This window comes from Haliotis rubra, unplaced genomic scaffold, assembly GCF_003918875.1.
Source record: "Haliotis rubra isolate DU_JTF1 unplaced genomic scaffold, ASM391887v1 Scf221, whole genome shotgun sequence".
NCBI lineage: Eukaryota > Metazoa > Mollusca > Gastropoda > Lepetellida > Haliotidae > Haliotis > Haliotis rubra.
In genome coordinates this window covers 839,274-864,845 of record NW_025766237.1, presented here as the reverse complement: position 1 = coordinate 864,845, position 25,572 = coordinate 839,274, and the positions used below count along the sequence as shown (strand labels likewise).

The 25,572-nt window shown below is 37.3% G+C and overlaps 1 protein-coding gene across 1 annotated transcript; it reads left to right on the top strand.

The window, feature by feature from the left end:
* Positions 1 to 55: 55 nt before the first annotated feature.
* Positions 56 to 24,782, top strand: LOC124277409. The gene is given in 5 exon segments (XM_046713106.1): positions 56 to 240; positions 4,904 to 5,657; positions 21,896 to 22,106; positions 23,082 to 23,392; positions 23,394 to 24,782. Coding segments are annotated over 4 exon segments (1,752 nt in total). The 5' UTR covers positions 56 to 240; positions 4,904 to 4,908; the 3' UTR covers positions 23,875 to 24,782.
* Positions 24,783 to 25,572: the final 790 nt, after the last annotated feature.

Genomic DNA, 25,572 nt, shown 5'->3' with positions numbered 1-25,572 from the left:
TGAGTTATTTGCGGGTATACAACTTTCCACGCATTGTCATTCGAAGTACCGTTATTCATGGTCTAGGCGCATTGTTTGCATGCAGGTAGTTTCAAAGACGGCGCGACCTGCCCGCGACAGGTGTGAAGAGAGGGATCGAAACAGGTGCGAGCTTGTCAGTGATTGACAAGGGAGGGGGGCTATCAGCCCATTAACTAGCATACAGTTTGCCAGAACGGAACACTATCCCCCCAAACTGAGGTAAAGTTTGTTACCCAAGAATATAAAGCTCAGTGGCGACTCTTTTGTCGAGGTTCGATAGCATCGAGTAAATTCGATCATTTATAACAAGTTGGCAAGTTGTAAGGAGTTTGTCTCGCGTCGTTATCGTAGTGTGTAAATAACGCTGACTTAAAATGACTTACTGACGACATGTTCGTATACTGATATTAGTCCGCAACGATGGCAATACCCTCTAGGTTTTACACGCTCTACTGCGTGGGAAATGACATACAGTTCACTGCAAAGAACATGACCGTTTCATTAATGACTCAACACAAACTTTGCTAATTGTGAATATAAAATGAAGGCTATATACATCTTGACCATAAATATTGTCTCTTATTTTCATTACCCTTCCTTTAGTTTGCCCCACACCTATTTTGTTGTTGGTGACTCTCCTTACAACAATTACCTAGGGAATCCCATCTATGATCAAGGATAATCATGAAAATAATAAGAGACATTGCCAAGATATGAAGCAAAATACATTGTAAATACATGTATAGAAAATATATGCTATTGTCCTTATTATATGTCAAGTTCTAGACAGTGTAATACATGCCTCGATGTCATGTATTAAACTTTAGGAAGACTATGCTCGTAAGACTGGCCTTAGTAAGCCAGTCAAGTCTTAGACATTGCAATAGTGAGTCTTGTGAGGATGTTAATCCCCTTTTGGTACGTGAGATGCAGAGCCTTGCCATGGTATTCTGGATGTTCTAGGGTAGTAAGCTGGATGCCATGAAATATTTATCTGGTATGCCAATGCCAGTATTGCAGTGTTGAATATATTTTCCCTTGTGAATTTTATCTGTCGTGAAAAAACCCCCGAAAGCACATTTAGCCAAGGTTTACAACATACACACTTGGGTATGTATTCTAAGTATTAGGGCTGCGCAATATAACCGGTTTACTGGTATTTACCGGTTCAGGCATGAAAACGATACGTATTGCGATACACTGATCGAAAAACAGTAGTTTGACATGCATTCGGAAAACTTCGTAACACTCGGAAATCTTGGATATTTCTGTTTTTTAAATTATTCCTTTTCTTGTTTCATTTGTGCCAAACATTATTTACCTTTTATTTTGTTATGATTAAAAGTTTTTATGAAAGCCTAATCAAGCATAGTGATTTTGTTGTGCTTCATAAATCAAGCATGAACTGGATTATAAGTAGTTTTTTTATAAAAAACTTCTTGCAATATATTGCAATACATATCGCAATATGAAAATTCTCTTCAATACCCACCCCTACTAAGTATGTGAAATTCCATTATTAACTTGTACCACCTGTGAACACTAATATGCAGACTGATATTTAGTCCCAGAATTACAGATATAAAAAGATATATACCTGGACAAAATGCATCAAAATAACCAGAGCAGTTAATTGCTAGCTGTGGCAATCTAGACTTGCCACATCATTCTAGATTTGAGGTAAACTAAATTTAATGTATTTTTTAGGGTATGGGAGACAGACAAATTGATGTGGCTCAAGAGTTTTTGAACTGGATGCAAAAATACATTGAGTGGTATGGGGGATACCTTGCAGGTGGGGTTGGTTTCTTGTCTTTGACATATGTCTGTGTGTAATGGGATGAGTTAGTCTGTCGTACAGACCCTGAAGCAAATATATCCAAGAAAGCCCACGCAAGTCTAGAAAATGTGGCAAGTCTAGATTTCCTCAGCTTCTAGTTGTTAGTCTATGGGATGAGTGAGTATGGTTTTACGCCGCTTTTAGCAATATTCCAGCAATATGAGCCACTAGGTTAGGGTGACACCAGAAATGGGCTTCACACATTGTACCCATGTGGGGAATCAAACCCAGGTCTTTGGCATGACACTAGGAGCAGGGTGAGCCACTTTGGCGTGTAACAGGGTGAGCCACTAGGTTACCCACCGCCCGTGTAACAGGGTAGGTTACCCCACCGCCCCGTGTAACAGGGTGAGCATCAGCTGCTGGATATACTACATCATTGACATGGAGCTTTCATTCAGTAAGGGGTGGTGGGGTAGCCCAGTGGTTAAAGTGCCAGCTCGTCTCCTGCTGAAAGCCTGGGTTCAATACCCCACCTAGGCCAATGTGTGAAGCCCACTCCTGGTGACATTGATGGAATATTGCTGAAGGTGGCATAAAACCCAAATTACTCACTCACTATATTCAGTGGTGTTGTAACGATACTGCAATATAGTATTGTATCGTGATATGAAGCTCATGATACAATGCATCAATCAACAACTCCTATATCCAATGCACACAATGCCTTACAAGTTATACTGAGGCAAAAACATGTGAAAAATAGCACCAGTTTATGCAAATGTTCTAGCATTTCCTGGTTGGCCATTGTAAGTGGATTGTTATTGTGTCCCCAAACTTATGTTTCCTTTTTACAATATCCCATCTCCCCTGTCTCACATTTGAAAACATTTAATGACATCTCTAACATTCACAGCAGAAGCAGGTTTTTAATTATCAGAATGAAGCTTGCTATGAATGCAGATTGGCCATTATAGTACCTTTCAGACCAAATTTTAAGGTTTCTTTTCAATTGTCCTTGTTTGAACTTTTAGCAAAAATGTATCACCTAGAACTAACACTGTAACTGTTACTGAGTGTCAGTGGATCCAGGTTAGAATTGGTCATCTAAGGGTGACTAACGGGATCAGGTGGTCAGACTCAAGGGACCTGATTGACATATGTCATCGTATCCCAATTGCATAGATCAATGCTCATGATGTTGATCGCTGGATTGTCTGTTCCAGACTCAGTTATTTACAATCTGCCACCATACAGCAGGAATATTGCTGAGTGCACCGTTAAAAAGCAAACAAACAAACATGCTGATCGGTGCATTTCCCCTGGTGTAACACCTCCCTGTAGCATATTGTATTGTACCTACACTGTAGGAAGTGTCAGCCATAATACTTCCCCACGGCCCAAGCATAGGCAGGTGTCAGGGATAATGTTGATAATCCCCTGATACCTTAATCTCTTGAGGATATGGTCGGTCAATAGGATACAATTGGGTCAGTGGACTGCTTATGTAATCACCATATGCTGTGTGTCCAACAAGGGTGATCAGACCAGGGCAAAACAATTTTTACCAGTGAACAATCCTTTTTTAACTTGCTCAATGAAAAGCGAAACATTTCCTTGTAATTTTCAACAGAACAAGTGTGTTTCTGTTCTGCATTTGTATTTTATAATAACTACTGGGGACTTCATATCTGTTGAAATTCCTACAGGTGAGAATATTACCGTTAATTTGAGAAAAGGTAAATCAAATACATTGAGACCTCATGTAGAAAATTGAAATAAACTGAAGGCCACACACTCTATTATTATGGATAGAGAGTTAATAAACGATATGCCATATTAAAAAATGAATAGTAAAAATCAATGGGTTCTTTTAAAATTTCTTCCTATACCCTCATTAGATTCTAATAACCAACATAGATGTTTATTAGACTTCATATATGTTGTGTTGCAGATTTGACAGATTGCAAAAACAACAGTGATGAAATATAATACAATTAACCTTTGCATCTCACAGCTTCACCTTGATAGGAAAAATGAACAGATTGAACTACACTTAAACCTAAAGTACCTATTTACGTGTTTGATAATTATTTAATTTTATGCATTGTATTTTGTCAAAAGCCTATGCAAACCTCTTAAAGATTGAACAAATTAACAAGTAATTATATAGACATGTTATTGGTACTTAAAACATTGCTCAAAATCTTGTGGTGCCAACAATATCAGCTTTTACTTATTTCCACTAAACCTACACCCAAACAAGCTAATAAGGGCAATATTGTTATAGATACAAAAAATTTTTAATATGCCCTTACTCAAGCTAATTGGTTATGAAAAATTCATATGATATAAAAGAAATGTACGCTTAAGTATATCCGTGGTTTTATGAGCCTTTTTTCTGACGATTTATATGATTTTATTTTGTAGGGAAATATAGGAATAGTTTCAGGAATATTTGAAAAGTATATCGTGGTTTTATGAGCTATGTTTTCTTTTTTCTATTTTGAATATTTGAAAAGTATAACTTTCTTTTTCTGTTTTGTTTTTCACTTTCTTTGTATATTAGGCTGGCAGCATATAATGGCAAAAAAACAATGTAAAAACAATTGTATTTTTTCCCACTTTCTTCACATTTCAAGTCGGCGGATGTGTAAACCAAGTAATAAAAAAAAGGCCTAATGGGTGGGTGAACTTGAGTAATATTCAAGAGAGGGACTTCAGATGTATGCTTAACACTGCATATTGATTTGCCATGGTAGATTCACATAACATGGTGTCTAGGTTCGTGTATAATGGATGTAATCCCCCCAAGACAGGGGAAAGGATGAGATGTATGACCCTTGTGTGATATACGCGATCGTATAATCTGAATACTACGATAGTTGACAGAGTACTTTGTCATGACAGCACCCCCTGGTGGCGTACTGGAGCACTGCATGTTGTTCGTAAGCAGATGATAAAACATTTATTCCTATAACAGACGTATATGGTTTGTAATGGCGTGCACTAAAATAATATTTGGTCTGGTTTGTGTTGATTGTAAATTTTGAATATACTAATTTTGAACATTCTTACTAAATTTGATTTTATTTGTGACAGGGACAATGGATGAGACGATGAACATGGATGAGGATGAACTTGAGGTCAAGGTCATAAATGAAGGTGACTATAAGAGAGATTTGGATGAAGTAATGATTCCAAATGGTTCTGAAAAGACTACTGCAAACAGATCAGATTCTCAAACTCCAGACATGAATGTGATAAGCCAATCAAATTCCAATATTCAGGATATTGACCAATCAGAATCAGCCAACATGAATGAAACTGAAGATGAGCTAGCTGATGATGAGAACAGACCAGGTGACAGTGACAAGGATATAATGAAATCACAGATTTATGAGGAAACGTCTGCCAGACTGTCAGATGTGTCAACTATCAAAGACCAATCAGAGGGCAGTGCGGAGTTGAGTGTGGAAGAACGTGACCTTGGGGTGTATGAGGATGAATCTGACCTCGATGAGGCAGTGGCTGACCTTGACATTGAACTGGAACCAGAAATTCTGGGGGAAAAACTGGTAGACAGTATGCTCAGAAAAGGAAGTAAATCTGCAACTTCCACTCGTAAAAGTCGAATTGGGTCAGCCTTGTCTAATATAGATGAGGCTGAGGAGCTATCTCAGCCATCTTGTATTGAGGATGGGGAGACAACTGTGGAAATTGCTGAACATGGAAGACGGCCTGTCACTAGTGGATGTGAGACTGATGCCCCGCTGTCCCGTGCAAAACTCAACACTCCAGCAAGTATCAGTGCATACACAGATGTGACTGCGGAAATCAGGAATTTGGAGTCAAGGTGAGTTAAGGCCTGACCTGATTAGGGACTGTTCATAATTAATGGCTTCTCCATAAAAATCATCATCACCTCCCTAGCCATAAATTATTAATGGTCCCTTATATCAGAGAGACCATACACACAGGGTATGCCTTTCAGCCTTGAGGCAAATGGTTACTTTCAAACACAATAATGTAGTGTTGGAAGAAACTCCTTGACTTGAAATTTAACATTTTCAATAATCCACTATAATCTTCTCATGCATGTATTCAGGGGTGGAAATAACTTTAAAATTGCTAGTGTACTATGGTACAGTGACACATGTAAAATCACTTGCCCTGATCATTTTTCCACTATACCGGCCGGTTTCTTGTTAATTGTTTAAATAAACAACATTATTAACATTGGAAAGTCAACTGGACACCGGTACAGCGTGATATACAAGTTTGCTTGCCCGACAGAAAAAAGCACTGGACTCGGACGTCGGGCAATGGGTTATTTTCACCCCTGGTATTAATTCAGCGAATTATTTTCACTCAAATCAAGTAAGCAATTACAATGGCCAAAAAAAACCAATCCCAGTAAAATGAGCAGTACAGGTTGCCAATGGACTGATCCATGTTTAGAGTTTTATTGTTAAGTTGTTTTCACACGCCTAAATGAGGAAAAGATGTTAATTAAAATTAAGGTACATTAGGAAATGCAAAGCTGTTTGGTCTATTTCAGCATTTTCATTTCTCCACCTGTCACACACAAAATATTATCACAATGTACTTATTGTTATGTTAGCAAATGTCCTATCACATTTGAAAATCTAAAAAGAATTTTTTTTTTCAAAATGATGTAATTAAAATGTTTGAAGGATTTACTTTAAAATTAGGAAATGGAATTTAGGAAATGTTCATGTTTATCATTTACAGTTATTTGATAATATTTAAAATATATTTTCCCTAATTTACGGTAAGTTTATGAGATATGATATGCTACTCTCATGCACTGGTATATCTGTGTTCTGAGGTTATTTTTCAAAAAACAAAATGGTTCCAATTGAACAGAAATTATTATATATTCAGTGTTTATGCCTTTAACACAAGCTCATACATAACTTCTCTACCAGGACAAAGGGAAATTATCCATCATAAAATACTTTAGAAGGTAGCAAATGTTTGACAAAGCCACTTCATGATAGTAGTTGGTCATTAGGCTAAGACTGAACTATTCACTATCTACTAAGTCATGTACACACTTCATGGAGAATCATCAAATTTCACCATGGCTGTTCATTAGTCAGGCAAATTTTCAAAATCACAAAACTCTGGAACAAGATTCTGGACACCTGATGCTTTGTGAAAGGAATTCTCATGAATTTTTATAGACATTTCATGAATAAATACATTTTTTTATGTTCAATTTATTGTTGAGTGTAGAAGTGACTATTTCCCTCAATTCTGTAGACAGATCTGACAATTTTCGCAATTACTGTCAAGGTGTAGTACCATAATAAACAGAACTGTGTCAAAGTGTAGTTGATAAACAGAAGGTGTAGTAATAAACAGACATGACAATGGAGTTATAATGTTGACTATAGAATATGTTGCATATCTGTCAAAATAAATAGTTATATTTTACATATTTATAAAAATGGTAATTGTGTTTAAATAAATTTAGTATTTGAAATGCTGATATCTACCATAATTCATGGTCTCAGTCAAAACAGAGTAATTTGATTAAAATATTCAGATATTTAATTTCACCTGAAATGTCAGTAAGATAAAACGGCTGTTGTACTTTCAGGGTCTCATAAACTAATAGTAATTCTTGCTATATGGAATGAAGACATGAGACAGGTTTCTCACTGAATTCATGTCAAACATTGTCAAACCACATGCAACATATTGTGATTCAGGAAAACATTTCTTTGAAACTAAGAAAATTAGGGATTTTGGCTTTTGACAAATAACAGCTTTGAAGTTTGGTCATTCTTTTATACAACTCAGTGAAAATGAAGAGACCTTTTATGTAGAGAATGTCTGATTAACATAGAAATTGCAAGAAACACATAAAAGATGAATGGAGTGATTTGTAAAGGATTGATAGTCTGCCAAGTTGTATGAGCTGGGACATAAATGGTGGTATGGCGGTACTATAAATACTGGCTGGACAATATGGAAAGTTGGACAAATATATCTGAATAGGTCCCGGTTATATGCTTCTAACAAATGTTGTTAAGAAGGAATTATGCACACTGCGGATTCCTTGTCTGTGCCTGACTGCAAACATTGCAAACAGAATCATTTGTGCTGTTCATGACGGATGCGTCTGCTTCTGATGGAGTTTAATATGAAATGATTTTCAGGATCTAGGACGGTGTATTTCTCTGACTATCGCTCCATTTAGCCATGGATAAGAAGGTTGTGTTCGAAGGACCTCTTTCAGAATGGCGTCTGCCAGTCGTCAAAAGCGAATTTGCTCTCAGGTACTCAAGGACTTTGGGCGTTTCTGTTTCTGTAGTAGCTATTTCAGAATGTGTTATATTTTTTGTTTTATTTACACAACACACTATGCAGTTTTCTGTATCTCTGACAGCAGCATGGAAATAACCAAGCCTAGACTAGACAGACTAGTTCAATGTCCTTTGGGTGTCATTTTAGAAATTGGGACATACAATATTGAACAGACTTCATGGATAACATTATTGAAATACATGTATAGCTCTATCAAACTAAAAGTAGTTGCTATCCGTAAAGCTGGTTCAATATAGTTTAATTTTTTCAAATTTTTAAAACTAATCAGCAATTCAGCAATTTCTGGTTATCATAACCAGAAGATGTTGAACTGGCTTATAAGCCAGCTTTGTATTAATTAGTTGTTTGTTCAAATCTTCCTACTGCTAGATCAATGACAATATGTGCTGATAAAACCATTGTCAGACCAAGTAAAATGTTTTTCATTCTACCCTTGCTGATATACTTCATATTCCTGAACATGATTAAATTAAAATAAAATAATTCAAAATTTGTAATGTGAAAAATAAAAATAAAAGTTGAATTATTATTTCAGTTTCAGCAAAATGCTATGTAATGCCTCTAATAAACTTAAACTTCCTACTAACGTTTATTAAATAAGATGAAATGTGTTCTCAGACACATTGTCAATAGTGTTTCACTGATTCATTTAGGGGCGGTGGGGTAGCCTAGTGGTTAAAGCATTTGCTCGTCACGTTGAAGGCCCGGGTTTGAGTCCCAACATGGGTACAATGTGTGAAGCCCATTTCTGGTATCCCCCGCGGTGATATTGTTGGAATATTGCTAAAAGCGGGGTAAAAGCAAAACTATTTTGTGCTTTTATTGATTACCAGAAGATATGATACTGGTCTACGTCTGTGGCTTAAATTAACCAAGTTAGGTATCGGGGAAATTTCTCTCCATTATTGTTTTCCTTATTCATAGAAGATCTTGAATTAAAGTTACAGGAAAATGTTACTTCTGGTATCGATATACACGATATAATGCTGGTTTTACTTCTTTTCGCAGATGATATGGTTCTCCTGAGTAAATCTGCAACTGGTTTACAGTCTCAACTTAATAGTTTATTAGAATATTGCAATATTTGGGGCCTATCTGTAAATATCGATGACTAAAGTAGTTACTTCCCAAAGGTCATATATTTTATCAAAGCAGGTTTTCTATTATGGTAATGTACCCCTTGAAAGTGTTGCTGAATTTAATTATTTAGGTTTATTATTTAAATCTAATGGAAACTTGTCGCCAGCTATTAACATATTATCGGATAGGGGCCTGAAGGCGTGTAATGCTTTACTCAGAGAAGTTAGGACCAATAAGATAAATGTGAAAGTAGCGTTAGAATTATTTGATGAGTGTGTTGTACCTGTTTTGCATTATGGTTGTGAGATTTGGGGATGGAAACAGGCAGTGATAGATAACACAATGCTCGTAGCTAAAATTCTTCTTCTTTATTTTCCATTCTCGCATGCGTGGTAACACTTCCACGGCGACTGACCGAAACATCCAAAATGGCCTCCTCCTCAGATATTCTAAGTGATCAACGAGATCACGATACTCGTGATCGACGAGACGAGACTATTTACAATCTCAACTATTTTTTTTTATATAAAAATTTGAAATATATTAAAACTGCTCAAAACACATTTTTGTCATTTTGTTTTGTTTTAAAATACACATGATAAAAGTCCTCATCTTGGTATAGACATCCACAGTCACAGTTCTCATTACATCTGTCTTTTACCATGACAAGATTCTCTTCAGTGATATATATATTGTTATTTTACAGTCACTATATCACAACACTGTAGTCTCTTCACTTTCACAGTTTCTTCACAGCCTTATGTCACTATATTAATATAGCTTTCTTGTAGAGCTTGCAAAAGCCGAACTGGTGAAGCTCCTTTCTTTGTCATGCAGTCAGCCAACTGTTCAGATTGATTCACCCATTTAATCTGAACCATCCCTCATCTTGAAGTTCCTTGATGCCAGCTATCTCCACTCTTAACCTCTTCTCGGTCACAGATGTATTGGAATGAACAGCTTCCCATACTGACATACAGTCTGTCAAACACAGAATCGACAACATTTCTGATTGCTCACCTTTTCCGGAAACAATTTCAGCGTACAATGTTGACATATATATTGCTGTATCAATTGCATCTGCCATTGCTAATGTCTCTGCTGCAAGAGTACTGCGCACAACTCGTTTCAGTTTCTTTGAACTCCAGCATACTGGCGACACCTTAGATACTATCATAGATACTATCCTGGTCCAGCGAGGGCGGTAACAACAATTTCTGTGCCATATTTCTCCACACGCTCTGCTACCATTGATAGATAACACAATGCTCGTAGCTAAAATTCTTCTTCTTTATTTTCCATTCTCGCGACGTGGTAACACTTCCACGGGCAAGACTGACCCGAAACATCCAAAATGGCCTCCTCTCATTATATTCTTGTGATCAACGAGATCACGCATACCTCGTGATCGATTTGTGACGAGACTATTTACAGGCAGAATGTATTGAAAGAGTTCATCGTAGATTTTGTAAAAGTATTCTCGGCGTTAATAGTAGTACAAGTAATTTATATAGTGTACGGTGAACTCGAAAGATTCCCACTTGGCATACTGCGTGAATTACAGATGGTTAAGTTTTGGTTTAAGGTTGTTCAATCAGAGAATTGTATTATGAGGGAAGTATATTCTATTTTAGATGAAAGATCTGGCTGGTATTCTTAAGTAAAAGATATCTTAATGAGCAACGGTTTTTATTATGCATGGTTGTCTCCCTTAGAGGTAAATGTTCCAGTTTTCATGTCTTTGTTAAAACAACGACTACAAGATAAATTCATTACGTATTGGTACCAGGAGATGATGAAATCTACTACTTATATGTTATTCAAACAATTTAAGGTGAAATTTGGCTTTGAAATGTATTTAGTTAATGTTTTAAATTGTAACCACAGGTCTGCATTATGTAAATTAAGATTATGATCTCACACATTATTAATTGAAACTGGTAGACATGGTAGTAATTAAATCCCAAGGGATGAAAGAATTTGTACTAACTGTAATCTTAATGACACAGAAGACGAATTTCACTTTTTACTCAAGTGTCCATTGTACACTAACCTAAGATCTATTCATTTAAAGAAATATTATCGTAAGATAATAGACCTGACTGACTGAAATGCCAATGGGGAGATTGATGCTTGTGATGTTAATCACTGGATTGTCCCATCCATTTTTTACAGACCGACATCATATAGCTGGAATATTGGTAAATGCAGTGTTAAGCAACAAACAACAAACTCAGACACTCATTTTATTCACAGTCTCACAATCCTCAGACACTGATTCAATTCACAAGATCTCACCATGCTCAGACATTTTGACAATTCATGTACAATCTTTGCACAAAGACCTGTCAGGTAGCTGTTTGAGTCTTGGGGTATCACGGAATAGCATGTATTGTTAGGAGCAACCCAGAGGACCACATAAGCTGCATATCCGGGTAAAATACGCTTAGAAAATTTCCAATTACGCATTGAAAAATATTTGTTGCGTACCAATTACGCATTTAAAATGATAGATACGCAAAAAGTTTTAAACAAATGCGTACGGAATATATTTATAAAAATCGCTTGCATAATGAAAAAGACATCGATTGCTATCAAGTTGTACTGTTAGTATAGGACTAGTGTTGTACTGTTAGTATAAAATGAGTGATTTTTTTGAGTGGTTTTGATTAGGTATGACATAAGGCAGAACATAGCTGCTCAGTAAACTTACTCAATGACGTAATACTTAGGTGAGTAAAATCACTGAAATACGCACATACTTGAAAGCAGTGGGTAACGGAAAATGAATTACCCACTCACCATTCAAAATACCAACTGGAAAAAAATACAGTGGGTACAGTACCCACATGAGCTAAATCTTATCTGGAGCTCTGGCAACCTGCATGATTATTGAATGAAATATGTGATATGCGATTGATGAATGGATTATGTGATTATGTGATTACGTGGACACCAGAACTATATTATAGGATGTGATGGTGGAGTCAAGGCTGTATTGATGGAGTATTGGTGTGGCATTGATCTCTCGGCTGCAGGCATCAGGAGGCCCTGGGAGTTGTTGTGACAACAAATCTGACAATATCCTGTAATCAATACACCAATGGTAGATACACAGAGAATCTGTCCCGCGGGACGCCAGGAACAGCGTCCAGGTGACATGTAAGATGGAAGGTACCCAGGTCGGTGTATTGAAGTGTACCCCTCCAGTGAGTGAATGTTGTTTTATAAGGCAGTTAACACTAGTGTCTGTATATTGGTTGTTTGGTCATAGTGAGCTATTTTGTAGGCATTCTAGGCAATGTTGGTTTGGGGGCCTTAGTGAAATGCTATGTAGGCAACTTGTAGGACCTTAGTGAAATACTACGTAGGCAATATTGATTGTTTGACCATAGTGATCGACTATGTAATAGTGTTGTGTATTGGCATATACGGTAAATTGAATTGCAATATGTTGGGAGCTAAAGGTTTTATCAGTGAGTGACACTGTTCATACAAGGAGTTACTAATCTGTGCATAGTAAGGCGTTAAAAATATGTTTTGGTTCTGATAACAGCAATCACAAAATTTGGTTGGATAGTTTGGGATTCTTTTTTCAATTTATAGCATGTAAAGTATGCCATTTTGTCAGTTAATGAAGTAGGGAAACACCAGTTGTGAATGAAAGTCTGTGGTGAAACTGTAATCAGTTCATGATGAAATAATCATAAAACATTTGACATATTTTTACCCACTATACCTGTTCTCATAAAAGATGTTGCAGTGTATTTGAAAAGTGTATTGCAGAAAAACAGTCTACCGGTAATGTGCAGTTCTGCTATGTAAGCAATATTGGTTGTTTGTCAATAGTGTAGTAAGATGTAGGCAAAAGTGACATACCTTGTGGGTCATAATGATTCTTTGGCCTTAGCGAAAGACTATGTGTGCAATATATTGTTTTGGGCCAAAGTCAGTTATTTTGAAAGAACTGACTTTGGGGCTGTAAGTAAAGTGTAGTATGTATCGGTGGTCAGAACTGTTTGTTGGGCTGTACAGAGTTGTCGTGTTGGATATATTGACCAGGGCCTAGATTTCCTAGCTCTCAAGCCTTATGATTCGTAAGTTAATGCTAATGAATGGCACTATGAGGTGACTACTTGTCATATGAGGTGACTTAAAGTCATATAGAGGTTCGACTCAAATTGTCATATGGTGACTCACTTGTCATATGAGGTGACCCACTTGTCATATAGGTGACTCACTTGTGTATATGAGGTGACTCACTTGTACACAACCTTATGAGGTGACTCACTTGTCATATGAGGTGACTCACTTGTCATATGAGGTGACTCACTTGTCATATGAGGTGACTCAGTGGTATCTTAGTCAGACTTGGTGTTTTGGTTGATTTGTGTGTCATACCCAATCCTTGCTCCTGGTATTAATCACTAGATTGTCTGTCCAGACTTGATTACGGTATTTGTAGCCATCATACGACTTGATTTTGCCTGGTGTGGAACTAAACTGCACGGGTGAAAATAACCCATTGCCCAACTTCCAAGTTCCAAGCAAATTTGTATATCATGCTGTACTGGTGTCCAGCAGGGGGCGGTGGTGTAGCCTAGTGGTTAAAGCGTTGGCTCGTCACGCCGAAGACCCGGGTTCGATTCCCCACATTGGCACAATGTGTGAAGCCCATTTCTGGAGTCCCCCGCCGTGATATTGCTGGAATATTGCTAAAAGCGGCGTAAAACTAAACTCAGTCAGTCAGTCAGTGGTGTCCAGCTGACTTTCCAATGTTGTTTATTTAAAATTTCAGCAAGAAAATCGGCCGGCATTGTGGAAAAATTATCAGGGCAAGTGATTTCACATGTGCCACTGTACCAGAGTACACTAGCAATTTTAAAGTTATTTCCACCCCTGAACTGCAAGTAAACCAAACTGCCACATTTAGATATTGATTTTTGCTGTAACTCAAAGGATATGTCCAGGGACTTAGTCTGTTTGTGAGCATTACTGATTCTTTAGTGTATATGTTAGATGCCCTTGGCATAAACATGGTAGGAAAGCTGACAACTTTGCAAACAATACAGAAAATAAAAAGTACCGGTATTTGTGAAGTCTTAAGCTTATCAGAAATAATTGTTTCCTTGTTTAAATCACAACTAATGCCAGACCAGAGATGAAGTATCAGTTAAAACTGATGCACATGAAACGGTTTAGTTATTTTCAGTTAAGAGATTAGTGACACCCTAATATAATGTATGAACACATAATGCAGTTTAGAAAGTGGTCAAAGGTAAAAATATGTTCTTATAATATTCAACATGTTCTGTACATGTTAAAATTCCAATATAACGTGACCATTTGTCAGAAATAAAAATAAATAAAGTTTCTTCTTGAAATTGGTCTAGTTATTACATAATCATTATAATGACACCAATTGTTAAGCTTGGAAATCTCACAGCGACTTAGTAAATAAATGAAAGCAGATAACTATGATAATGGCAGCTCAGCCAGTGTCTATCGCATGTAAACTAGTGATAGTGTGATAACGTGGTTCGAGTCTATACCGTATCCAGAAACTTGATAGCTAGGTATTCACATACTTGCCTGCTGTATTTCAATTATAGGATTATTTTACACAGAAAATGTACCAAACCTTTTGTTTTTTTCGCATTTGAATTACATGATTATATAAAATTAGGATTGTTCTTATTGGATTTTGCACATAACTTTTCACAATCCTGTTTGAGTGGACCATTGTAGACTGGAGGACTGAGAGTGAGGTTGTTGTGGATTATTCTGATGAGTTGACGTTGTGGTCAGTTTGCCCGTAGGAGTCAGGAGATTGCGAATGTAAGTGTTTAGTTTATTTTGTCATGGTGGGAAGAATGCATATGAGCTCAAGGTATGCCAGGTTAGTTTAGATCGGTTAAACAGTTACTTCTAATAATGAGTCTGTTCGACTTTTGGCTTGTATACATTATTTGTTTACCAGCTGATATCGTGTTGAAGACGTAAAGTGGGAGTTCATCATTCTACTATATGCATGTTGTTTAGTGCTGCACTCAGCAATATTCCCGCTGGTATGGCAGGTGGCCTGTAAAATGTTGAGGGGATCAGGCAATCCAGTGATTGATCAATAACATCAGGATACATTTAGAAACAAAAACATCAATAAATCACTGTGTGTCTGACCATCTGATCCATGCAGTCACTTTTAGAACCAGCAAAGGTTGAGAAGGACCTGTGAGTTCCAAACTGCAAAATCTGATTGGCCTTTTCCAGAATGAAGAATTTCCAACTACTACACCATAATCATAATTATTGGTGCTAATATGTTATTGGTGGCACTAAATTATATAATCTGTTGCAATTGGCTGTGCAGAATTGCACTTCTTCGACATGCTTGAAAAATTTGATTGTGGTTATCAATCCCGGTTACCTCCAGTTATTTCCCCAGTTAGTTGGCACAAGACCTTATTTGTTGGTTTCATCAAAGTAGAAAACCTTCACGTCCTGCATCAAGAAACATACTGTATGAAATACTCTGTTTATCTGCAAATCTAGATTCTGGGAAGGGGAGCTCTGGTCAGTTTACCAAGTGATTTGGAATTTTTTATCAAGATGATTCTTTGTTAAAGTGGGTAATTTTTTTCTGAGAAACTACTGATGATACAGATAACAGATTCTGATATTCTCTTTTGCAATAGCTCCTATGGCTTATTGACATCACATATAATCTTATTAGCCCAAAAATATATCCATATCACAAGCATCAAACAAAATATGTTAACAATAGAAGGTTTTAGGAAAACTGTCAAAGATGTTTTTAATGTTGAAGAAATTATTGCAAACAAGAATAATGCTCTGCCTTCATTCCATGCAAAGTGGAAATATTTGATCACTGTATTGCAGTCTTAATGTAGTTGTCTCATGCCTTAATTTTGTCTTTTATCAGTACTCATAGTACACAGCTTATACCAGTTTTGATGTCCATACATGCTTATTTCACTGACACTCCAGTACAGTATCCCACCAACAATGTATTGCTGCTATATATAAGTTACAGAAAGCTGTTATTCATACACAATATATGTATATATTTGTACACACCCAATCTGAATGTACACCTACTGAATTGAAATGAATAAAAAGATCTGAAAAAAAACACAAAAAATATATGTATATATTTGTACACACCCAATCTGAATGTACACCTACTGAATTGAAATGAATAAAAAGATCTGAAAAAACACCCAAAAAACTACTAGAAACATGAATGAAAGCTTGCATGTTTATCAGACAGATATTGATCAATCCTGAATAAAAAGTGGTGCCATAAATTATTTCCCCCTGGAGTTACAATTATCCCTTTGCTACAATTGTTTGCTTGTTTATAAGTTTAAGCTAAAACAGTTATGGCCATAGTGTCTGATGGGAACAAGTATTTCAGAAACTGTTGAAAATAATATGAAATTACTCAAGACTGAGTTTGACAATTATTGCAATGAATTGCGTTTCTTTTGATTTCATTTTTTTCTGATGACATAAACCGACCATTGTGTCTTTGTCCCTTGTCTCTTATAAGGTCTATGTGTGACTTGTTTTTGATAGTAAACATTTACTTCATTGTTATTTATTACTATGTGAACAAACAAGATTCTAATTTACCCCATGGTAGGGGATAGCAGTAATCGGTTTTCTTGCTAAACTCAATAGTCTTGCTAATGCCATAAATAGTTATTGAACAGAGTAATTAAGATAATACCATAAATGGATAGAAAATATTACCTTATTTTCGAGGGGGTCTACTTTTGTAACTATTTAGTTATGACGTTTTATTCAGTGTTTACACTGCAAGACTGCCATGCTGGTTTACTGTTTCGTTTATTAGAGGGGGTGTGATTGTTAACTAAATAAATAACACTCAAGTATCAATATTGGTTCTGCTGTAATCTACACAGAAGGCAGCAGATCACTGGTACAGTATCGTAGCCCTATATCTCCTTATGTTGCCAACACTGGGTGTACTGCTGTCTTGAGGGGTGAGTGAATTAACTAATACAATATAAGCTCATTCCATCTTTGGCACCTTAGTTAAAAACCAAAGGTGTGGAATGTAGATTTGTGGTTTTGGGGTGATAGTTTTTGAGAAAATTTTGTACAGATCAACAGAACAGATATATGGTGCAGGTAAGCATAAATTACATCTGAATTCTGCTAAGATAGTTTTGTTTCATTTGTTATTTGATGCTTCACTCAGCAATATTCCATCTACTTGGTACTTGGCCTGTATCTAATATATTATGGGCCTAACCCCTAGAGTCCCCTGGCTCTATTGCTTCTTAATTTGTAACAGGTGAAACAGGAAATAAAAATTGTCAATTATAAAAAAAATATATTATGGGCCTAACAAAAGAGTGACTGATATGAGCATTCAGCCAAGCTACTGGCTCAATGCTTTGCTTTTTGCAACTGGGATAGGTTGTTTGGAAATGTGTTCTTGTGTTCTCATCTCTATAGAGTGTCAACTGCTTAAATAGTGACTAAGACATCCTGGATGTGAAGTAGTTAATGTAGCCTGACTTTAGATGTGAGGAACGTCTGAAACAGTAGTGCATGCTTTGTCATAATCGTGTTGTAAATCCTAATTATCATTGCTGTTATTGTTGTAATCATAATCCTCATCATTATCATGTTCAGTGTTGTGAGATAGATTCCCACTTATCCCACGGTCCTCGAGTTGATGTGATATGATCAGTGATGGTATCTGTGTCAACAACTGAGTGTATGACTGGGTGTGTATTGTGTCACTGACGGACCATTGTCTGACAGATCAACACTGGACACATGACTGAGTCAACTCGGTGGATGTCCATGGTCTGTGGAGAGCTTCTGTATGAAGGATAAACTGTGCATGGGCAGAACAGTTGGTTGTTAGTGTGTAGCTCAGTGGAAGAGGTGTTCGTTTAATGGGAGCTTCTCTCTGATAGATACTGTCTGTTGAGAGCTTGTTGGACATGTTAATACTCTGCTGGGAACTTCTTTCTGAAGGATCTTGTGCTTGGTTCAGTTGATGATTAGCTCACTGGAAGTGTTTAATAGTCTGATAGGAAGGTCTCAGGGCCTGGTTTCAGATCAGTCAATCCTGTACTCTTGTTGAAAAAGTGACACCACATAACTAGTTCATACACTAACAATGAATAAAATCAAGTTAATTACAACTGTGAAAGAAGAGTCTATAAGATTAACAGAAATTATGGTCCATGGGGATTAATCAACCTTCCGTGAAAGTGTAAAAATCATGCATGTGTGTTCAGATGTTTTATTCTTGAACCAGTGAAGATCCTAGTTTGAAGTTTATCTGAATCCCAACTCTTTCTAAGAGTATATGTTTCACGCTTTGACTCACTTATTCAGGCAAGATGAAAAGAACCACAGAGTCTGTTTTGACAGAATTTGAACATTGAGGGTGTTGTCTTGAGACCATACAATCCCAAGGATCTCTTATGTAACTCTTCAGGCAATGAGGAAGGATACTCAGGTGGTGGTGAAAATGTCACCTAAACATTAAGTGATATATAGCTTAAAGTTGAACAAGCTGCCAGAGGTATATAAGAGTGGACTGACTGCAGTCAGACTCCGTGGGAAGCAGACGGACTCATGTTATCGACAGCAGATTGACTGAGGTTATCAACAGAGGACAGACTCCAGTTATCTGCAGCAGATGGACTCAGGTTATCGACAGCAGATTGACTGAGGTTATCGACAGAAGTTGGACTAAGGTTATTGATAGCAGACGGACTGAGGTTATCGGCAGCAGACGGACTGAGGTTATGAACATTCTATGGGTTATCTCTTGTGACTGGGTACAGTGTTGTAGCTAGGATACTTCCTAGACTTGAGATTGTGTACCAAGCAACTCACTGAGGATATGAGCAATTACACATCTCGGCAGGACCTCCACTGATTGTTTAACTAAAGATTTGGGACAACTTTACTCTGAAATTTTGTTGATCTTGGATACTGCTTACAATATACCTGAAACATTCTGAAGGTAAAGTGTAAATATAGTTCAATATTGGAACTCAAGGTTCCAGATAATATTTTGTATTTACTCACATGTTATCATAGTCATTGTGTATTAATTGATACTTTTTCAATATTTCAGAGCTCTAGATGAGATTTAGCTCATGTGGGTACTGTACCCATTGTATTTTTTTGGAGTGGGTATTATGAATGTTGAGTGGGTATTTCATTTTCCGTTACCCACTGCTTTCAAATATGTGGGTATTTCAGTGATTTTACTCACCTAAGTATTATGTCATTAAGTATGTTTACTAAGCAGGTATGTTCTGCCTTATGTCATACCTAATCAAAACCAACTTAAATATAATGGAAATGATTTCATAAAAAATCATTCATAATGTACTGACAGTACAACACTAGCCCTGTACTAACAGTACAACTTGATAAAAATCAATGTCTTTTTCATTACGCAAGCGATTTTTATAAATATATTCTGTACGCATTTGTTATAAACTTTTTGCTCATCTAACATTTTAAGTGCGTAATTGGTATGCAACAATTTTTGTTCAATGTGTAATTGGAAATTTTCTATGCGTATTTTAACCGGATACGCAGCTTACCTGGGCCTCTAAAATTATTAACCACTGAAAAAGACGAAACCTCTTAACAAAATAATTCTGTAAACTGCTGTTTCAAGTGGCATTGTATCTTCATGTTCATCAGCTTCTTGAAGTGTCAAATGTCCCAAAAGCTCACAACAGTGATATATATCTATAGTATGTGACATGATTCAACTATTATTTGACACAGATTTGCATCTTATCTGGAATTTTGCAAAAAGAGTAATGTCATTTTATTTAGAAGAATTCTGGATTAGGATTTGTCCAACATGACCTAAGCTTGTTGAAAGAGGCTGACTGAGTTTGGCTCGGTGCCTTTGTTGGTTAATGTATACTGAAAGCGTGGATCTTTGCTTATAACATCAACCACTGGATTATCTGGTGTAGGCTTTGAGTATTTACATGCCACACTGATATAGCTGGAATATCGGTCATTGCTGTATAAACAACAAATTCTATTATCCATGAACACATTGCATCCAGTATGTTTTGACTTCATCATGCCTGCGACCGCCTCCGTGGTGTAGTGGTTAGAGCATCCGCCCGGAGAGCGGAAGGTCGCGGGTTCGATGCCCGACCGCGTCATACCAAAAGATGTTAAAATATGGTACTTGTTGGCCCCTGCCTGGCATCGGCATTAATGGGTACAAGGATTGGTCGGCTCGGAGTCAGTATACTGTGTCTGAGTGGGGTATTCATGCTTCACTGCAGTGAGCTAGCACTATAAAACCAGCTTCAGTCTGGGCTAGTACAAGCAGCAACACATATACATACACACGCATGCACGTCGTCATATGAGCGAAATATTCTCAAGCACGACGTAAAACCCAATTTCACCTCACTTCATCATGCCTGCACTTTTTGGCTACTTGTGACAAGTTAAAATATTTACAGCTGAGAAATTGATGTTCCAAATGTGGTTATACTTCAAACTAATGATTGTTATTATTTCATTCTCTTTAAAGTTTCCTTGATTGTTCCAATGACCTTACTCTGTCCTCAAAACAGAGATAAAATAAACCTATTCTAAACAAATTGGCAATGAAGTAAGTATATCGGCCTCAATGCATTGTTGTGTGGTAAACTTAAAGGTGGGCATGCCTAAAAATTAGTGTACATACATTGTTTTCTTGTACAAGTTCAGGAAATTGTGTTTCTTTATAAATGGTTGGTGCTATAATTATTCAGTATTTCTATTCACGTCTAACATATCACTAATATCACACAGTGAAACATCTGCAGATAGTTGTATTTGTTCAGACAACATAGTTGTTTATATTATGATAGGGTTAAAATATGCAAATTATCCCCATTCAGTAACAACCCTAAATCAGAAGTTGTTATCACTCATTAACCACTTTAGTACAACAGCCAATCAATTAGGTTATGCTTCAAGGTCATCATAGCATCTACATTACACCGATGATTACAGGAATGTGTCTGCATCTGTATATTTGTGGACAGATATTCTCAGTAATGGTTTTAGGGGTTCCTAAGGATCCAGGCCTGAAACGGAGTCATTTCTTTCTTTGAAACTGGTCAGACGAAAATCTGACATTGATCATAAAATCTATATCCATGCTACCATTGCTGGAATTGAATTGGTTGCAAACAGGTATTCTTTTTTGCAGGCTAAAACTTTCACTACACATCATATACAAATTACGTAGATTGATGCTCATGCTGTTGATCACTGGATTGTCTGGTCCAGATTTGAATATTTACAGACCGCCACCATATAACTGGGTATTGCTGAAGTGGCGTTAAACAACAAAGTGACCATCTAACCCATACTGTCACTTTTCAGGACCAGCAAACTAAAAACACAAAAATTAAAACAACCCCCCCACCTCAAATTGCACAACAGTGAGAATAAATACATAATTCCACTTCCATAATTTTTATTGACCATTGACTACAAAAATGTAATAGATGCTTTCTCGTCGAAATGTCTGTTTGCCTCTTGTAAATATTCTAAATAGCAGAGTTTGCATCTGGTACAAATGATTTCTCCCTGCAGAGACACAACAAGAAATCTTGAGACACGAGAAGCTGTATTCCGCCGTGCCCTGACCTTGATGTCCAATCGTTGTACCAGTGTGAACCAGAACCCAGCAGATGTCACAATGCCGTCTGCTCTCATCAGTGTGGACGAACCTCCATTTGGAGTCACTCAGCCCACTTATTTCTACATCCATCAGCGACGACCTTCACCCATGGCTCCCCTCAAGGTAGATTGCATTACCAAACAAAAAACAGCATAATTTGATAGGGAACAGTTCAGTATGTTCAAAGTTTGATGTCATATACAAAATTTATTTCCGTTAGTTTTGATATATACCTTGGATTTATTACTTATGAAAGTGTTGACATGGTCCAAGGGAATTAAAAAAGAAATAAATACAAATGCTGAAATGGTTTTGAAAAGTTTACACAGAAAGACATGAAAGTCAAATTTTCATCTCTTGTAATTGTTTTCATTTTACCTATGATAGCTATACTGTTTGTTTTCTGAGTAAAATCAGGATGATGATAGCTGTTGTTGATTGAAGTGAACTGGAAACATCCAGAAAAGTGGATTTTATTACAAGGAAAACTTGAAAACATATTACCTCTTTCTGATTTTAACAAATTCTTCAAAACGTCTGTATACGTCATCTGTGGGTTGGAAGTGTTTCACATGAATCATGAATGTTTGGTAAGACTATGTATATAATGCTTCATCACATTAACAAAAGAAGTAACTCATGTATCAGGTTTGTTCGTCTGTGGAAAATGGATACATAGATGATGAGAGGCAGGGTGTTAAATGGGGAGGTTGTTGGAGGGCATTAATTTATTCTGGCCTATGAAATTTGAAAATATGGAAGAATGGGGTGAAATATCACTTTATGCTGGGTTTACTCTCAGTCTGCATCAAGAACATGATGGTGTTCACATTTAGATCATGTACATCAGTCAGGTGTAAAACATTTGTGGTTTCTTATGCCCTGCAAATGTTGACTGTTTTACTTGTAGTTGATGAAAGCATACTTTGCCAGTCTCAGAGTAAGATAAAAGTCGTATTTTAAAAACTTAACAGGATTGCCGAAAAAAATAGACTATTGTTGTCTCTTGTCAAACACATATGTATTTTAAGTTTATTATTATTGTAAATGCACTTACTAAATAACTTTAATGGTCAGAAAATATTTTCACTATTTCAGGCATGGCGTGGTTACAACGGCAATGTGTACTTTGAGCCGATCTCAATTAAATCAGTTGCGAAGGGCAAGGTCACAGACCCCAGTGATGAGGTTCATGCTGCTCAACTGACAAAGTACGACCCTCGCTTTGGTGTCTCTAATCACACACCCAGCGCCAGACCTGCCTCAACCCCACCCTCACGCTCAAACACAAGAGAGTCCATGCGCAGTTCGGTTACTAGACGACCCATCACACAACGACAAATGACAGTGTTCGATCCAAGGCCGGTAACCTCCAGTTCACATCATCAAGAGAATATAGCTTGGGGCTGAACGAAATCCAGACACAGGCAGCCTTGCAATGAGACCACCAAGCTCATCGAGCCGAGAGGCAAAACTAGCCGCATGTAACCGAGAAAAAATTGTCAAGGGTTCAGTAGTACAGCGGTTACGTGAACAGAAACAAGCCGCGATGAGGAAACCTCATTTCAAAGTGAATGGCGACAAGTTCACACCTGCACATACCCTATCTCCACTACTGCGCACACAGACTCAGTATTCCCATAGCAACCAGAGGATGACGATGAACAGCCCAGATCCGCATCACAGCGTGTACGATCATCTTCCACCGCTGGACCAGATCCGGGCCAGCTTGCGCCACATGGATCATGTAGACAGTATGAGTGAACCGTCGCACAACCGAATGTCGCCGTATGGCAGGAAGGTGACTCTCACCGATGAACTGAAACCTTTCATCAAGTACAGCCCAGATATACGGGCCAAGTACTTAAAGCAGGTGCAGTATCTCACATGAACAGACCCTGGCTGGGATTTGAAAGGATATATTCTTCCTTGATGTAGACGTGCAGACACAGATTGGACTTAGTCCATGGATCTATTTATCTTACATCAAGGATCTTGTACTCATTACAGTGCTTCTCTTTGTGAAGAGTGGGTAGCCTAGTGGTTAAAATGTGTGAAGCCCATTTCTGGTGTCCCCTGCCGTGATATTGCTGGAATATTGCTTAAAGCGGCATAAAACTAAACTCATGCACTCACTCCTTGTGACGATCTAACGATACCTCCATTTGAGGGCAAGTCAGGTATGCTTTCTAATCAGCTAATCAGTATCAATAATTCTTGGTATTAGTGTGGAAAGAAACCGGATCATCATGTCTTATTTCTATATTGTAAAAACAAAGTTAAACAGCAAGTTCAAAATGTAAATAACAAAGCTGGCCATTCATTTGTCTATATTTTGAACACCCTGTCATTTCTGAGTGCCATGGCATATTCACTCTATGGTACCATCAGAGGAATAATTGTGCTCTATATGTTTTGGTTTCTTTTTGTTGTTTTTTTACGAAGTGACGATTTCTTAATCTGGAGAGTAAAGAAATAATGAATTCTAATGAAATTGAATAAAAAAGATATCTGTGTGGCTCAGCAACCGTATCCTCTATTTGGTCTTAGCGGTTACCATTTGGTCTTAGCGGTTACCATTTGGTCTTAGCGGTTACCATTTGGTCTTAGCGGTTACCATTTGGTCTTAGCGGTTACCATTTGGTCTTAGCGGTTACCATTTGGTCTTAGCGGTTACCATTTGGTCTTAGCGGTTACCATTTGGTCTTAGCGGTTACCATTTGGTCTTAGCGGTTACCATTTGGTCTTAGCGGTTACCATTTGGTCTTAGCGGTTACCATTTGGTCTTAGCGGTTACCATTTGGTCTTAGCTTAGGTTACCATTTGGTCTTAGCTGGTTACCATTTGGTCTTAGCGGTTACCATTTGGTCTTAGCGGTTACCATTTGGTCTTAGTGGTTACCATTTGGTCTTAGCGGTTACCATTTTTGGTCTTAGTCTTTGGTCTTACCATTTGGTCTTAGCGGTTACCATTTGGTCTTAGCGGTTACCATTTGGTCTTAGCGGTTACCATTTGGTCTTAGCGGTTACCATTTGGTCTTAGCGGTTACCATTTGGTCTTAGCGGTTACCATTTGGTCTTAGCGTTTACCATTTGGTCTTAGTGGTTACCATTTGGTCTTAGTGGTTACCATTTGGTCTTAGCGTTACCATTTGGATTTAGCGGTTACCATTCCGTCTGGGTTCATCTGATGCTACCTATGGCTGTCAAGTCTTCACGTACAGTGGCAATGTAACGAGTAAGAGACCTGAGATTGAGGTCATCATTACAGATGTTTTTGGTTATCAGTGCTCTGAAACCATGATCATATTTTGATATTTTTGTTGCCATAAGTCTTCGAGTGCTGGAATTTGTCCTTCCTGAATTGAGAACTGTGTGGGAAGATATCCCAGAATTTTCAATGTTTGTGTTCTACATGTACCATGTTTGTTCAGCATAACCAGGCCCCGATTTCTCGAAACAAACTTAAGTTTTTACTCAAATTTCAAACTGAGTTAGACAATTTGAAACAGATGAATTTTTAACTCAACTGCATTTTTTAAATACAAAAAGCCCAAACAAATTAAGTAATCTATCCACCAAACTCAAAT